Source organism: Leopardus geoffroyi, chromosome C1 (assembly GCF_018350155.1).
Source record: "Leopardus geoffroyi isolate Oge1 chromosome C1, O.geoffroyi_Oge1_pat1.0, whole genome shotgun sequence".
Lineage (NCBI taxonomy): Eukaryota > Metazoa > Chordata > Mammalia > Carnivora > Felidae > Leopardus > Leopardus geoffroyi.
This window is the reverse complement of record NC_059328.1, coordinates 30,098,536-30,114,495: the sequence shown is the minus strand read 5'-3', so window position 1 is coordinate 30,114,495 and position 15,960 is coordinate 30,098,536. Positions and strand designations below refer to the sequence as shown.

The 15,960-nt window shown below is 40.5% G+C and overlaps 2 protein-coding genes and 1 long non-coding RNA gene across 3 annotated transcripts in view; 2 read left to right on the top strand and 1 right to left on the bottom strand.

Annotated features, from left to right (window-relative positions):
* Positions 1-15,960, bottom strand: part of LOC123597663 — a 28,595-nt gene that overhangs the window by 11,052 nt on the left and 1,583 nt on the right. The gene's annotated exons all lie outside the window — the stretch shown is intronic.
* GJA9 (gap junction protein alpha 9) lies at positions 4,081-6,395 on the top strand. Its single transcript, XM_045476804.1, has one exon. It carries the CDS (start codon positions 4,150-4,152, stop codon positions 5,686-5,688), a length of 1,539 nt encoding a protein of 512 aa, XP_045332760.1. The 5' UTR covers positions 4,081-4,149; the 3' UTR covers positions 5,689-6,395.
* Positions 6,892-14,572, top strand: LOC123597662 (MYC binding protein). Its single transcript, XM_045476813.1, has 5 exons — positions 6,892-7,026; positions 7,222-7,294; positions 11,675-11,723; positions 11,968-12,097; positions 13,347-14,572. Exons 1-5 carry the CDS (start codon positions 6,943-6,945, stop codon positions 13,389-13,391), a joined length of 381 nt encoding a protein of 126 aa, XP_045332769.1. The 5' UTR covers positions 6,892-6,942; the 3' UTR covers positions 13,392-14,572.

Sequence of the window (15,960 nt, the reverse complement as noted above, 5' to 3'; positions counted from 1 at the left end):
AATAATTTATGCATAGTTTATGTATTACACATAATATGTAAGTTATATAACACATAAATACAAATATGAATATATATGTATAATTTTTTCCCCTATGAAATAGTTGCATTTAATCTGAAAAGTATGTGTTAGTTGGCAAAGAAGCCCAGGGAAGGAGCACCTGGCTTGCTCAGTTCCTAGACCATGTGACTCTTGATCTTGGGCTTGTAAGTTTGAGCCCCATGCTAGGGAGTAGAGGTTACTTAAAAACAAAAAAAAATCTTAGGAAAAAAAAAAAAAAGCCCAGCAAAGAAATAGTCTTTTGTCATGGCCATGGCCAACCCATCAGGTCACTAGCTCTGAAGAGAGACCTTTAATGACCTAAATGGAAATGTAACTGTATGTAACAGAAAACTAGACAGAGAAACAGAATTCATTTAACTATGAAATTGGACATGACCCATTGATTATTAAGATTGATGACTAAGAAGTTACTATTTAGTCAGAAAGACTTTTTGGTACCAGCCACATCGTTCACATAACCAAAAACAGTGATATCTAATTTCCCCAGGAGGCAAAACTACTGTAAAGAAAAACAAAATCACCCAAACATCTGGTGTTCTAAATTTAGCATCTCTGAATTATAGAGGAACCACCTATTCAGCTTAATTTGGGGCTCGTAACTGTAGTCTTCTAAACTGCTGTGTTATTGGAAATATTGGAAATATTCTTTATCTGTCCTGTCCAATAAAGCAGCTACTAGGCACATGAAGCTTTTAAATTTTAGTTAAAATTAAATAAGATAAAAAATTCAGTTCCCGTGTTACACAGACACAGCACAAGTGCCCGGTGACTATACATAGCTAGTGGCTACCTTATTGGACAATGCAGAGTTAATTTCAACATCACTGCAAAAGTTCTATTGGATGCAGCCAACTTAGAAGGAGGAGCACAAAAGGATCTTAGCTGATGGCTGACTCAGTGCATGGAACTGAACCTCTCTACACCTGCAAAGGGGGGCACATTCAGAGAATAAGCATGATTTGCTTCTCAGATTTATCTAAACAGGTTTGTGTTAATCTCTGTTTTAGCAAATTAAGAAAGAGTTGTTTGAAATGTTTTTATTTTTTGCTTTTGGGTTCTATGGGATTGAATCTATGTAGACTAGTATTCATGTCATTTGTTATGAAAGCTTCAGAACCTAAGATTTGTAGCTGAATAATTTACTGCTCCTTCTTTCAGGAAATATTATGCTCTTGTCCCTTAAGGAGAAGAAAAACATTTTTTTGTGTGTGTGATTATAAAAGTGCTCATGGTAAAAACAAACTAAAATACATATTACAAAAAATTAAGTTAATTGTAATCACACCATCCAGAGATAATCATAGTTAATATCTCGATGAATATCCTTCTGGGCTTTTTTGGACGCATCTCTACCTATAAAAAATATATAATTATGGGGTCATACTGTTCTATTTTATAAACTGAAACAATTTATCAAATGTCTTTTTATATTAGTATATATTTATCATTTTTATTGGTTGCATAGTACCATACCATGGATGTACTGTTATTTATTAAGTGCAATGCTGTCTTTCTTGTATTGATAGTTATTTTGGACATTTTCAATTTGTGAGTATTATAAACAACACGAATAATACCAATTTCTTACACTTGAAAGTGTTTTGGATTGTTGGATCAAAGAATATACTACTATTAACATAATAAAATAGAAATTTTCTCTATCTCAGGAATACAACTAAATTTTAGAACATTGATGGTTTTGAATCTTTTCAACTGTATGAAGCTTTTAGAAAAGGAACTAAATAAAGACTTTTGAACTAATTGTTTAAAAAGCCCAACTACCACTATTTGACATACCTAATTTAAATAAACTTAAGGGAAAACAGATGATTTCTTAATGTTTCAGTGCAAAGAGGAAAAATAACAGTTTAGGAGAATAGGAACTGATTTTAGAGCTACACTGATTTTTTTTTTTTTAAATGTTTATTTCTGAGAAAGAGAGACAGAGACAGAGCATGAGAAGGGGAGGGACAGAGAGAGAGGGAGACACAGAATGGGAAGCAGGCTCCAGGCTCTGAGCTGTCAGCACAGAGCCTGACGTGGGACTCTAACCCACAAACTGTGAGATCATGACCTGGGCCGGAGTCGGATGCTTAACTGACTGAGCCACCCAGGCACCCCTACACTGATTGAGTTTTAATGCCAGTTTCAGCTGTGTGACCTTGCGTAATTTAAGGTGTGCCTCAGTTTCCTTGTCTGTAAAATGGGGAAACAACATATCTACCTCATAAGATTTTTATGATGAACATGTCGTGTAGCTACAGTATCCCAGGATTTTACTTGCATATGTAACATTTCCCTTTAGATGAGGGATATAGGATATATATTGATATATATATTGATATATATTTTTTTCAGTTTAATTTTTTTCAAAATTTTATTTAAATTTTAGATGGGGCGCCTGGGTGGCGCAGTCGGTTGGGCGTCCAACTTCAGCCAGGTCACGATCTCGCGGTCCGTGAGTTCGAGCCCCGCGTCAGGCTCTGGGCTGATGGCTCAGAGCCTGGAGCCTGTTTCCGATTCTGTGTCTCTCTCTCTCTCTCTCTCTCTCTGCCCCTCCCCCGTTCATGCTCTGTCTCTCTCTGTCCCAAAAATAAATAAACGTTGAAAAAAAAATTAAAAAAAAAAAAATTAAATTTTAGTTAACATACAGTGCAACATGTGTCAGGAGTAGACACCACACTGATATTTTATACCTAAGTGATGAAACCATTCCCTCTTTTTAATCTTTCCCATGGGATATATTTCCTCTTCGATACCCTAGTATATCTACCTTACTATGGAACATACTATCTGATAATCCAAGCATCTGAATTATGATTTACCCACCTGCTCCTTCCTCAAAAGCAAGATATATGTCTTAAATATGTCAAATATTATTACAGTGAAAGTATGTATAATACAACCACCACATCAGCCATCTATTTATTTCAAGAACTATCTAATAACATTCTGGTGGTACAGAAATAGTTGAGAATTTTTGGAGTTCATTTTAAGATGATAAAAATGTACAAAATTTTTCATAGATAATTAAGAATTTTACGAATATTCATAAATATTACTGAAATTTCTGATTTCTGAAAATGCTCAACAGCTGCCAGAAAGCAATTTAGACATTTAAATGTGGATTAAAAACAAATCTAAATTCCTATAGCAAGAGCCAGATCTGTTTTCTCTGGTTTCGTTAAATGCTGTATCTTAGTGAACTGTTAAATGAAACACGTTCATTTTCCTTTGTGTGTAAATGAGATTTAAAAATCACTGACTTTGGTTATAATTAAAAAAAAATTTTAATGTTTATTTATTTTTGAGAAAGAGAGACAATACGAGCTAGGGAGGAGGAGAGAGAGAGAGAGGGAGATACAGGATCTGAAGTGGGCTCCAGGCTCTGAGTGGTCAGCACAGAGCCCGATGCAGGGCTTGAACTCACGAACAGTGAGATCATGACCTGAGCTGGAATCAGACACTCAACTGACTCAGCCACCCAGGTGCCCTGGCTATAATTTTTATATAATCTTAATAAATAGGTTTGTAAGATCATGTCAGTAGTTTTAGGAACCTCTTCAGAAGTTCTCAGTTTAACAAAGTAAAACAGTAAGCTTCAGCTAATAATAACAAGACTCCTTTCTTGTAGGGAATCCTACAGTTCTATTCTTTATTATTATTTTTTTAATTTTTATTTACTTAAGTAATCTGTACACCCAATGTGGGGCCCGAACTCATGACCCGCAGATCAAGAGTCGCATGCTGTTCTGACTGAGCCAGCCAGGCACCCCATCTACGGTTCTGTTCTTCATACAGAATATACACAACCCCTCCTCCAGGTATCTTTTTTCCCCTTCTTTGTTGCAGTATGAGGTCTAAACATAAGTGATTCAAAATTCCTGGTATCTTAAATATATTCTTCATAAGATTATCACAGATCTCTAGGAAAAAATTAAAGCAACCAGCACACTAAAAGAGTGATGCTTTGTTCATGTTTTAGCCATAGGTTTGCTTTACGGAATAGCATGCCCTTCAGAATGGAAGAATGTATCTGCCTCCTATTTGATGGGATTCAGAGCTAAGATGGCTGACTAAATAAACATGGGGAACTGGAATTTCCTTGGAGGCATCCTGGAGGAAGTTCACATCCACTCCACCATAATTGGAAAGATCTGGCTCACTATCCTGTTCATATTTCGAATGCTTGTTCTGGGTGTAGCAGCTGAAGATGTCTGGAACGACGAGCAGTCTGGCTTCATCTGTAATACAGAACAACCCGGCTGCAGAAATGTATGCTATGACCAGGCCTTTCCCATCTCCCTCATTAGATACTGGATCTTGCAGGTAATATTTGTGTCTTCACCATCCCTGGTCTATATGGGCCATGCTTTGTACCGACTGAAAGTTCTGGAGAAAGAGAGGCAGAGGAAGAAAGCTCAGCTGAGAGGGGCACTGAAGGGGATGGAGTGTGAAATGCCCTGGGACAGGAGGAGACTGGAGCAAGAACTTTGTCAGCTGGAACAAAGGAAACTAAGCAAAGCCCCACTCAGGGGGACCTTGCTTTGCACTTACGTGATACACATTTTCACTCGCTCTGTGGTAGAGGTTGGGTTCATGATTGGACAGTACCTTTTGTATGGATTTCATTTAGAGCCTTTATTTAAATGCCACAGCCACCCATGTCCAAATATAATTGATTGTTTTGTCTCAAGACCAACAGAAAAGACAATATTCCTGTTATTTATGCAGTCTATAGCCACCGTTTCACTTTTCTTAAATATTCTAGAAATTTTCCACCTAGGTTTTAAAAAGATTAAAAGAGGGCTTTGGGGACGATATAAACTGAAGGATGAGCACAATGAATTCTTTGTGAACAAGTCAAAACAAAATCTTGCCAAATATCAGAGCACATCTGCAAATTCACTGAAGAGACTCTCTCCTGCACCTGATTATTATTTGTTGATGGAAAAGCAAACACACACAGCAGTGTGCCCTAGTTTAAATTCACCTGCATTTCAGGCAGATCCTGACCATCACAATGGAAATGATGAGAAATGCATTTTGGATGGGCAAGAAACTGTACTTTCTAATGAGATGTGCACACTTAGCGCAACCTGTAGTCACCTTCAACACATCAGCTCATGTAATAATGAAGACAGTCGCAAAATATTTAGAAAAGAAGTGGGTAACCCATTAAAGGGAAAGAAAGAAATCGATGGCAAAGACAGCAAAAGGAACCACTACTCTAGAGGTCAAGGTTCTATTCCAGGTGTTGCTATAGATCCAGACGACCACGTGGGACAGTCGCCTCAAACAGCTTTCTCTCTGCCAGCTAACTGTGCTTGGAAACGGAGGTGGCTTAGTGCTACATGGGGTCCCTCTACAGAAGGTGAAAATCGGACGTCACCTCTTAAAGGAAACCTCAAGGGCCATTTCAGAGAGGGCACAAACAGAACCCTTCCTCCTTCCCAGGGAGACTGTCTGGACATTCCAGACACTCCTGATTCTTCGGGACGGTTGTCCTTAGAATCTGATTTGATCAGAAGCTGCAATAATTCTACTGCTTGCCCTCCAAATCATTTAGCGCTGCTGACAAACAACCTCATCGGTAGGCGGGCTCCCACAGACCTTCAGATCTGAACAGCTGTTGACTTCTAGACATCTTGCATATTATAGTACCCTAGCGTGGTGGTGGTGGTGGAGCAGGCAAAACAAATAAGGGCAGCTCTAAAGACGAGCTGTTTAGGCAGACAATTGCAAACCTACTTCAAAAAGGAAAAACACATTAATTCTAAATGGTGATGGGGCAGTTTTAAATTCAAGGAGGGCTACCGGATCAGGATTACTTTTTTTCACAGGCTCCCTTCAGAATTCGTGAAAACTGATTCCGGGAACGTCACGTTAAGAATCCAGGCTTAATGGTTTGGAACTACGTTTTTCCTTGATGGGAGCAGAGCCTTAGGAGACTATACTGATTCTACATAAGTCTCCCTTTTAGTTACTAATCTTTTATTTCTGGACAATGGTTAAATTGTTTGTCCCTGGGACTTAATTTCGTTTCCTTATATAGACTGCAACCTGATGTCTCTTGAGTATAATCAAAATGTTGCTATCTAGTAAATAAAATTTTAAAATGATTGGTGGCTTTAAAACATCGTGATTCAGTGTCCAGATTGGAGTTGTATCTCTACACTCCCTAGTCCTCTAACCTCGACACTTTACTAACTGTAGCTACCTTACAGGGATAGTGTGAGAATTAAAATAAGAAACGTTGTGTTTAGTACAGTACCAGGCACACAGAAAGAGCTCAAAAGGCCTATTATTAGCACGTTACTGCTCACCCTCCAAAGGCCCACATCAAGCCGGCCACAAAACAAACTGCAAAAGTAAAAGCTGGAGCCGAAACATACGACTCCAAGCGCTCTTCTCAAGCCACTGGAAACCCAAGGGGCGCCCTGCGTCGGTCGTGCGCACCTTTTCGGGACGAAAGCCAAGAAGCCAGCACGTATAGGCTACCACACCTAATAATGATGAGGCCCGGGTTGAGACTGGTCCGCTCCCACACCGCTGCCCAGAGATCCCACCCAGCTAGTCCCAGCGCTCCCGGACTCCGCAGGCCGCGCCCCCGGGCGCCACGCCCATCCTTGGCCCCACCTGGACACCCTCCCCGAGTTACCAAACCCTCGCCTCTCGCTAGGCAACCGAATTGCCGCGAGGACCGGAAGAGGAAGGAGAGGTGTTGAGCCGGGAGCGGAGAGGCGGGCGTACGCAGCCTCCCTCGGCTTAGCTCACTATGGGGCAACCAGAGCGTCCTGGTCGCCATGAAAACAGGCCACACCCCCGCGAGCTCACACCGTGGTTCGCAAGTGCGCAGGCGCGCGCGGCCTTCCGCGCATGAGCAGTGCTGCTCAGAGCCCGCCAGCCACGGTCTCGGGCGCCAGCTACGCCGCTGCCGCTGTCACTATGGCCCATTACAAAGTGAGGGGGGCGCGGCGTGGCTGGGGGCGTGCGGGCGGTAGCCAGCCGCTGGTCGGCTCCGGGTGGGAATGGGGGTGCGCGCGCAGGTTTTGGGGGCCTGCGGCAGCGAGGCGGAGGCGGGGTTGCCGGACTCCCAGCGCCTTCTTCCTGCTCTGGCCCCTGGGCTTCGGCTACTGACCCGCCGTGTCTCCTCAGGCCGCCGACTCGAAGCGGGAGCAGTTCCGGAGGTACTTGGAGAAGTCGGGGGTGCTGGACACGCTGACCAAGGGTGAGCATGGGCTAGGAGAGGGTTCCTCGTGTCCACGTCGTGCTCCTCGGCGCTGCGTCCCTGTCGGGCCAAGGCGTGGGAAAGGAGGGAGAACAGGTGGGACCTGTCTGGGGTCCAGCAAGGTGGGCCTCGGGGTCCAGTAGGGACTGGCGCACGTCTGGCTGCTGGCTGTCGGACGCCGCTCGAGTGGGATAGCCTTGCTCACGCTACCACCCTCCGGGCGGGGAGTGAAACTCCTGCAGCTGTTGCAAAGTCCCTCCAACTTCCGTTGCTTTGCCTCGAGTGGCCGCAGCGAGTATGTTTGATAAAGACCTTGAGATCCTAACTCCTCCCTCCTTACAGTTTTTGCGGACCCCAAATTACGTAAAGAAGCATTTTCCTTCGAAAAAAGGGCAAGTAGGAAAATTAACCAGATTTCAAAGCTGTCTATGAAATAACGAAATGAACTCAGTCCCCAAAGTAGGCGATTCATAGTAAATTTGGCTGTGGTTTTCAACCCCGGTTTCGTAGGCTATACCAATTCCTACTTTGTGCAGATTTCATAAGTAGGATTACAGTTTAAAGAGCTTGAGGACACATAAAAATGGTTATATTGTTTTCACTTTTTAAAATAGAAGCTATTACACTGTATCTGTTTCTGGGAGGGGGGGTTCAAGACCTAAGATGAGTAAGGAGCTTGAAACTGGAGAGTTCCAAGAGGTGGTTGGGGGTACTACTTATTTCATTAGCTCAGCAATAACGTGAATGCCTGCTATGCATCATTCAACTCATTGGCTAGAACTTGCAAGGGTGTAGAACAGAAGAGCTGTCAGGGATAACGACGTGGGTCCACATGAGAGGTGTCTGGGAAAGAAAGAATTTGGTAACTGCTCTTTGGCCAGAAGCAAAGGTTAGGAGACAATTTTGGGAGAATAATAACTTTGGGTCTTAGCAGAAAGCAGGGCTTTTAATTCCCATGCATGGGCTGGTAATTTTGAATTGCTGCCTACGTTAGATTCAGGTACCAGTTTCCCTATCTCGTTGCAATTACACTTCAGCAAACATACAGGAGTACCTATGAAAGTGCTATGCTCTGTCCTCTCTTGAAGTGTCACAAATGCTTGAAATTTCATTGACCCCCCCCCCCTTTAAAAAATTCTGTGGGTTCATTTCTTTCATTTATTTAACCATTTTATTCAAGTCTCTGTTCTAGACACTGGGGATACAGCAGTGGAAAAAAATGTCCCTGCTCTAAATGAGCTTATATTCTAGTTGGGGGAGACCTAATAAATAAATACATAGTGCCAGCCACTGTCAAGTGTTATGAATAAGAAACATAGCAAAGGAGGGGCGCTTGGCTGGCTCAGTTGGTTGAGTATCCGACTCTTGATTATGGCTCACGTTGTGATCCCAGGGTTGTGGGATCGAGCCCTGTGTTGGGCTCTATGCTGAGTGTGAAGCCTGCTTGATTCCCACCCCCCACCCCCCGGTTCCTGCCTGTATTCTCTCTCTAAACAAAACACCAAACCAACCAACCAACCAACCAACCAACCAACCAGCAAAGGGGATAAAGAGCTATGGATGTGCCATTTCATAAGAGGTGGTGGTTACTTCTCTCTCAAGAAGTAACATTTGAGTAGAGACCTGAATGAAATGTGATGTTAAGAGTTCCAGGAAGTTCAAGGAGGCTGGAGTGGCTAGACCGAGTAAAAGAATGTTAAAAGGTAGAGAAGTGACCTTGGCAGGAGGTAACTGAAGATGTACAGCCTTGTGCCATACATGGATCTTCCTTCATGAGACTGGAAACCACTGAAGGCTTCTTTTCCCTTGCTCACATCCACTGGCATCTAACTCCTCAACCACTGCAGATTTCCAGTCTCCTAAATAATGCCAGACAACATAGTACCTACTGATGTGACGTATTTAAAATCTGATGTTTTTCAGCTTCAAACATATGTACTTTACACATATTTAATTTAGAATTTTTATCCGGCTTATTTCCAAGAGGATCTGAAATTGCTTCTAACATTAAAACACTATATGGCTAAAGATAAAGATAAGTCATTTGGAAAAAGAGGCATTTGAGTTATTTTGAGTACCATTTCAACCTCTAAAAATCCCGGCTGCTAAGGCAAAAAAGGGAAACGCGGGGTATGGCATGCTTCTTGTCTGATTAAAAGGAAGTATATTTCATCTATAGAAAAGCACAGGAAACTTGCTATTTACATTATGTTCTGTAATTATCAACCTTGTAGTACCACTGACCAATTTAGAAGCTGAAAGAAACGGGGTGGGGAACAAGAGGTAGAAAAGGTAAGAGTATTCATGTCTTAAAAGTTAGTTGGCAGAGATCGGTGGAAATCAGTGGAAGAAAAAAACAAGTTTGAGTATGTTATTTAAAGAAAAACACTGAGAAATGGGAACCCTCTTGCACTGTTGGTGGGAATGCAAACTGATACAGCCACTCTGGAAAACAGTGTGGAGGTTCCTCAAAAAATTAAAAATAGACCTACCCTATGACCCAGCAATAGCACTGCTAGGAATTTACCCAAGGGATACAGGAGTACTGATGCATAGGGGCACTTGTACCCCAATGTTTATAGCAGCACTCTCAACAATAGCCAAATTATGGAAAGAGCCTAAATGTCCATCAACTGATGAATGGATAAAAAAATTGTGGTTTATATACATAATGGAGTACTACGTGGCAATGAGAAAGAATGAAATATGGCCCTTTGTAGCAACACGATGGAACTGGAGAGTGTTATGCTAAGTGAAATAAGCCATACAGAGAAAGACAGATACCATATGTTTTCACTCTTATGTGGATCCTGAGAAACTTGACAGAAACCCATGGGGGAGGGGAAGGGAAAAAAAAAAAAAGAGGTTAGAGTGGGAGAGAGCCAAAGCATAAGAGACTGTTAAAAACTGAGAACAAACTGAGGGTTGATGGGGGGTGGGAGGGAGGGAAGGGTGGGTGATGGGTATTGAGGAGGGCACCTTTTGGGATGAGCACTGGGTGTTGTATGGAAACCAATTTGACAATAAACTTCATATATTGAAAAAAAAAAAAAGTAAAGAGAAACACTGAAAGGAGGGGGGAGGAGAGGGTGGTGGTGATGTAGACATACCGACTTCTCAAAAAATAGTGTTGTAAGTACACTTAGAAGAGTAACTATCAGAACTCAGTGCTGGTTGTTAAGTCATTGCCATTTGATTTTTTCTGTGTATATTTTGATGAGTTATTAGAGCTAAAAAACTAAAAAGGAAGAGTGTTGTCTTACAACAGTTTCTTGACTTGGGGTCTAGAGATGCACATTTTTTTGTGTGTAGTTACATTTTTTTGGCTTTTATCACTTTTCAGAGGGTTCTTTGCACAAAAAAAACCTTAACTACTGGTTTAGAGAGATTTATATCTGAGTAGTAAATCCTAGGAGGAATTTATTCAGTAGAAGATGAACAAGTCAGTGCTGATGTAAGCTTTTGGATATGAACTGAAGTATGTATTTTAATGTTGATTTAAGCATGTTGATTACTGGTGAAGTTTTTGGTTGGTGGTTATTTAGCATGTTGTGTATGAAACTCTATCCTTGAAGCATATTTTCAATTCAAAGCTTCTTCCAGTAATTATCATAGCCCTGTTGATTCTCTCCAAAAATTTTCTCAAATTTATCTTTGTTTTCACCCCTCCATCACTCTAGTGCAGGTTACTATCTTTTTCAGCTGAATTACCACATCTGCCTCTTAAACTGCTCCTCCTGCCTTTATCCTTGTCCCACCCTGGATCTTCCACACAGCAGTCAAGAGTGATCCTGTCACTCTCCTGCTTAAAACTGTTTAATTATATGCCTGTTGTTCTTAGGATCAAAGTCCAACTGAACTTGCAGGATCTTCCCTGGTCGGCCTCCTGACCACCTTGCCAGCTTCCTTTCCTGCCACATTGTTCACAGCTCCATCTAGCCATACTTGAATTTTCAGTTCCTCAATATGTGTTCTCTTGCCCTCCCCACCCCCTCACCTTCCCATTTTATCTGAAACCCTCATAGCCCAGGTCTCAGGTCTTACTTCCCCTTGTTAGGATGCCTTCCTTGGTGCCCTAGGCTGAGTTAGGTGTTTTTCCAATGTGCTCCCATAATCCATCATCCTGTATTGACACTTGATGCTTCTTCTTCTTTTTTTTTTTTTTTTTTTTTTTGGTTTAGTCCTTTGCTTATCTTCTGCACTAGAGTATAAATTTGTTGAGAACAGGGAGGTTATCTGCTGTGTGTGCCATGGCATGGCAGTCCTATCAATGTGCTTGGCGTATAATAGGCACTTAATACTTACTGGGCTGTGGAATATAATTTCAGTCATTCAAATTTAAGACTTTAATTATTGCTTTTTCTGCTTTTTGATTTGCAGTATTGGTAGCCTTATATGAAGAACCAGAGAAACCTAATAGTGCTTTGGAGTATCCTTTTCATCTTTCAAGTCAGAAAAAGGACTTATTTTTGGAACTCTTGTTTTTTCACATAGATACTATTTAAAATATTTTTGATGATTGAAAAAGTTACTTTCTGTTAAGTTTTGCGATGATGATCTCTGGGTAAATGCTGGCGGTAAGATGCGGTGACTGTGATCAGAGACATTGATACTACTCTGAGCTATTTCATTAGTTTCATTCAGCTCAAGTAAATTCTTAACTTTGATATTAGTTTTTTAAAGCATCACTTAGGAGCTGCTACCCCAGAAAATCCAGAAATAGAGCTGCTTCGCCTAGAATTGGCAGAAATGAAAGAGAAATATGAAGCTATTGTAGAAGAAAATAAAAAACTGAAAACAAAGGTAAATGTTTTAAAAGAATTCATGTTAAAAATAATTTCACCTTTAATGATTATAAGATCAGAACCTCACTAAAATGGATAGTAGGGGAGGGAGGAGGAGAAATAATCTCAATTAACTGCAAGGCTGAACTGACGCCCTAATGAGAAAACCACAGGCAGACTGTAAATAGGACAAGCAAAGTGTAGTCAAGAAGAGGTTCTTGGGAACCTGCATCAAGAAAAACTTGAGAACATTGGTTAATGCTGCTTATGAGTAAATGGAAATTTTGGGGAATCATAAGCAGTTGATGTAAGTAGGTCAGTGTAGGGTCACTGCTTTGTGAAAGGCACCTCTTACAGTTGTGTAGTGTGCAATGTGCACAGTCGTATTGTGGTGGCCCTGTAATGTGTTAATTTGTTTGCATTGAGTTTTGTCTATTGCTCAAGTTTTTTCTTTGTTTAAATTCCTGTGAGAATCTTCATAAGCTTCAAATTAGTCATCTCTGAGCCTTTGAGGTTTTACCACATTCTGAATCACATAACTTATTTTACATTAGGCAGTTCTCATAATGTGATTTATCTTCTCAACAACCTTGCGAAGTAAGTGAGATAGGGACACAGACCATTTTGTAGGTGAGGGAACTAAAGCACAGCAAAGTCTCTCTTCTCGCATCTGACAGCTAATTCGAATAATCTCAATCTCAGCCTAGTGTTCTTGCAGAGAACCAGTTTAGAATAATAGAAAATGCAGTACCTTAAATTATTCAAGATTCCACAACACAAATACCAGTTAACTTCTTGGTTAAGTTAGACCTTTTAAGTCAGACATGAGCTGCTTTTCATTGACTAGCTAGATTAATATATATTACATTATTCTTTTTTTTTTTTTTTTTTTTGCTTTTTGAGAGAAAGCTCAGTAAAACTTTGGTAAAGACGAAGAAAGTACCTTATCAGAAGCCACAACATCCTTGGGAAGATACAGATAGGTTGTTGCCTATCAAGTATTTGAGCAGTGCGGTGTGAACTGGAATTCAATTTTGGGTTCCCAGTAATTTTAAAGGTTTATACGAAAAAGAGTTTTCCTCAGACCTGATTGCATTAAATCTTAAAGTGTATTAATTTTAAGTGGCTTAAAGAGAGTAGAATATTCTTATAAAGTTACTGATTCAATAATTAAGTTGAATATAATAGTTAACTTGTTTTGTTATTATGAAGTTTTTTACCCGATTTAGAATAAGATTCACCTAAACTCCTCTGTCTTTGCCCTATAGCTTGCTCAGTATGAACCACCTCAGGAGGAGAAGCGTGCTGAATAGGAGTCTTCTCAATTGAAAAGACACTGACAAAATGGTTTTGTATGACTTGAATAGTTTGTATAGTATATAATCTTTTCTGAACAGATGCTATAGAACTCTTTTAATATGTTGAATTCACCTACCACACTTTAACTGTTATAAACACATATACTTAGAATCACCAATAAAAACTCAATATAACTTTCTTTGGGTCTTAAAAGCAGGAGAATCCAAAGTGAATCCTGAAAAAAAATCTAAACACAGCCATCTAATTCATTAACTTAAAAGACATTCTGTTTATTAGTCTGACTAGGAATGATGGTACTGGTGGTATTTTAGCCAAGGAAGTTCAGCATGGAGCTGTTCCTTGGTTTAGTTCAGGATATGAGCACAGGTACCTTCATTCTTTAAAATGAAGCCGACACTGTTGTTTATATCCTCTGTAGGCAGCTGGAAAGATGTGTGTGACAGAAGATGCTTTTGCACGGGTTCCCATGAATCTTCTGCTCTTGTTTATATAACGTGGAACAAATAACTCTTCTTTGCCACCACTCTGCCTTAGATAACTGTGTGTGTGCCAGTGTGAACTCTGACACCACGTGTCCTTCTATGCAATCATGCCCTACCTGATAACGTTGCCTTGCTTTGCTCTGTGCTTCAGTGGGTCCTAGCTGCACATTGGCCTGTGTTGTTTTTCGATTTGCCATACTAGCAGTTATCCTGACTGTAATTTATAATAACTTAAAGCAGGATCACACTGTTCCCCTGCCTTACTTGTTGCTTAGCTGAGCACAGAACAGAGGCAATCTAAAATTCTGGGTTCATGCACAAGCTGGGATAAGAAGGGGAATGAGCCATACATCGTGGAAAATTATAGTTTGCGGGTATAATTATACAGTGCTTTTTCCCCCTCAAAGTATTTTTCTAGCCTTGAATTCATTTTATCTTCATTATCCCTGTGAAGTAGGTAGGGCAAGTATGAGGGGAGGTTGGGTGCTGAATTTTTAGGCCAAAGACTGATATTAATACAAATTATTTACTAACTGTAGAACCTTGGGCACATCAGTCAACTGCTCTGAGATTCACTTTCCTCATATGTTAAATGAGAATAGTATCTGTGCTGCCTACCTCACAGGGTTGTTGTGAGGGTCAAATGGAATGTATGTGAAGATCTGTAAATGGTAAAGCACTATATTCTTGTTTGTTAGTCTTTTTCCTTTCTTTTAGAAGACCTGCAATCAGGTGTTTCATTTTATTGGTCACTTATTTTCCTTATTGCTGACTGACATTATTAAGAATCCTGTTTCATATATTCTAACCCTATTGTTAGAGAACCTGTCTTTACGCTTTGGTCAAAACACACGTAGAAAACAAAGCGAACCGATGACAGCTGATTTAACTAGCAAAAGCGTCAGCACTTGCTGGAAACTGTGACCAGGCAATTGTAAGGGCATTTTAATCAGTCATGTTGGCAAGAATGTGGCAATGGTCTGTCTCTTTTAGTCACAAGTTCGTTTTTGGAGGGGGGCCAGACACTACTGGAAGAACATTCACTGGAATTGGTTTATCTTTTACCAATTTGAGGGCCTCCTACATGCTCAGCAGTGGGCTGAGTGCTGGGTATTATAAAGATAAATGACTTGAAATTAGTTATAAGACATATACATAAGCAATTACAATGTGGGATAGGAAGTGCTGAGAATCATAAGAATAATAAAACATGGCCCCATGGGGATTTTGGAAGGGAGGGAGACTTGGCTTCTTTAAGCAACTGGTATGACAGCCCCTTTGTGGAATACAGACAAGCAGATTTTTTTTTTTTTTTTTTTTCTGGCAGCCAACCCTCATTTGCTTTTTTCCCATGGGACTAGTATTACTATTTATGTAACTCAGGTTACTGTCTCTTGTACTATCCTTTTGGACAGAATGGCAACCTGTGGGTTGGTTAACTGCACTTTTACGGAGGGCGGGGGGGAGCTGACCTGCTTCAACTGCTGTACCAGTCAGTGCTATTTAAGAACTCAGAGTCAGCCTGGCCTCTGGAGATCTTCTTCATCATTTCTATCAAGGATCTGGATGAAGAGACTATACAAGAAGTTGCTCAGTGGAGTAGAAAAAGGATCTCATCCATTCAGTTCCTGCTGTACTTTAGCTGCCTTGTCCATACAATGTAGATTTCATATCTTGCCTACCTCACAGGGTTGTTGTAAGGTTCAAATTAAATATAATGGATGAAAAGTGCCTTGTAAATTGTAAAAGACTACACATGGGTCGCATGGTGTAATACCAAATCTGTAAATGCCACAAAGTTGGCTGGTTAGTGGACTATATTGAAACAAACTTGAAAAGAACAACTTGGAGTACCCAAAATTCGGGGCCTGCACCAAAAAGCTGAAGTGTCAAGTCTTATGTTTAGGTTAAAAAAAAAAAATGCAGTAATACAAGTCTAGGCACTAGGATTGCTGACAAAATACTAGTTCCAGTGATTATCAGTATGAGCCACATATACTCTGGATACATATATTAAAAAAATCCATTCTGTAAAGCATAATAGAAGTATTGTCCAGATGCTAAACAGTCATCCTGACGG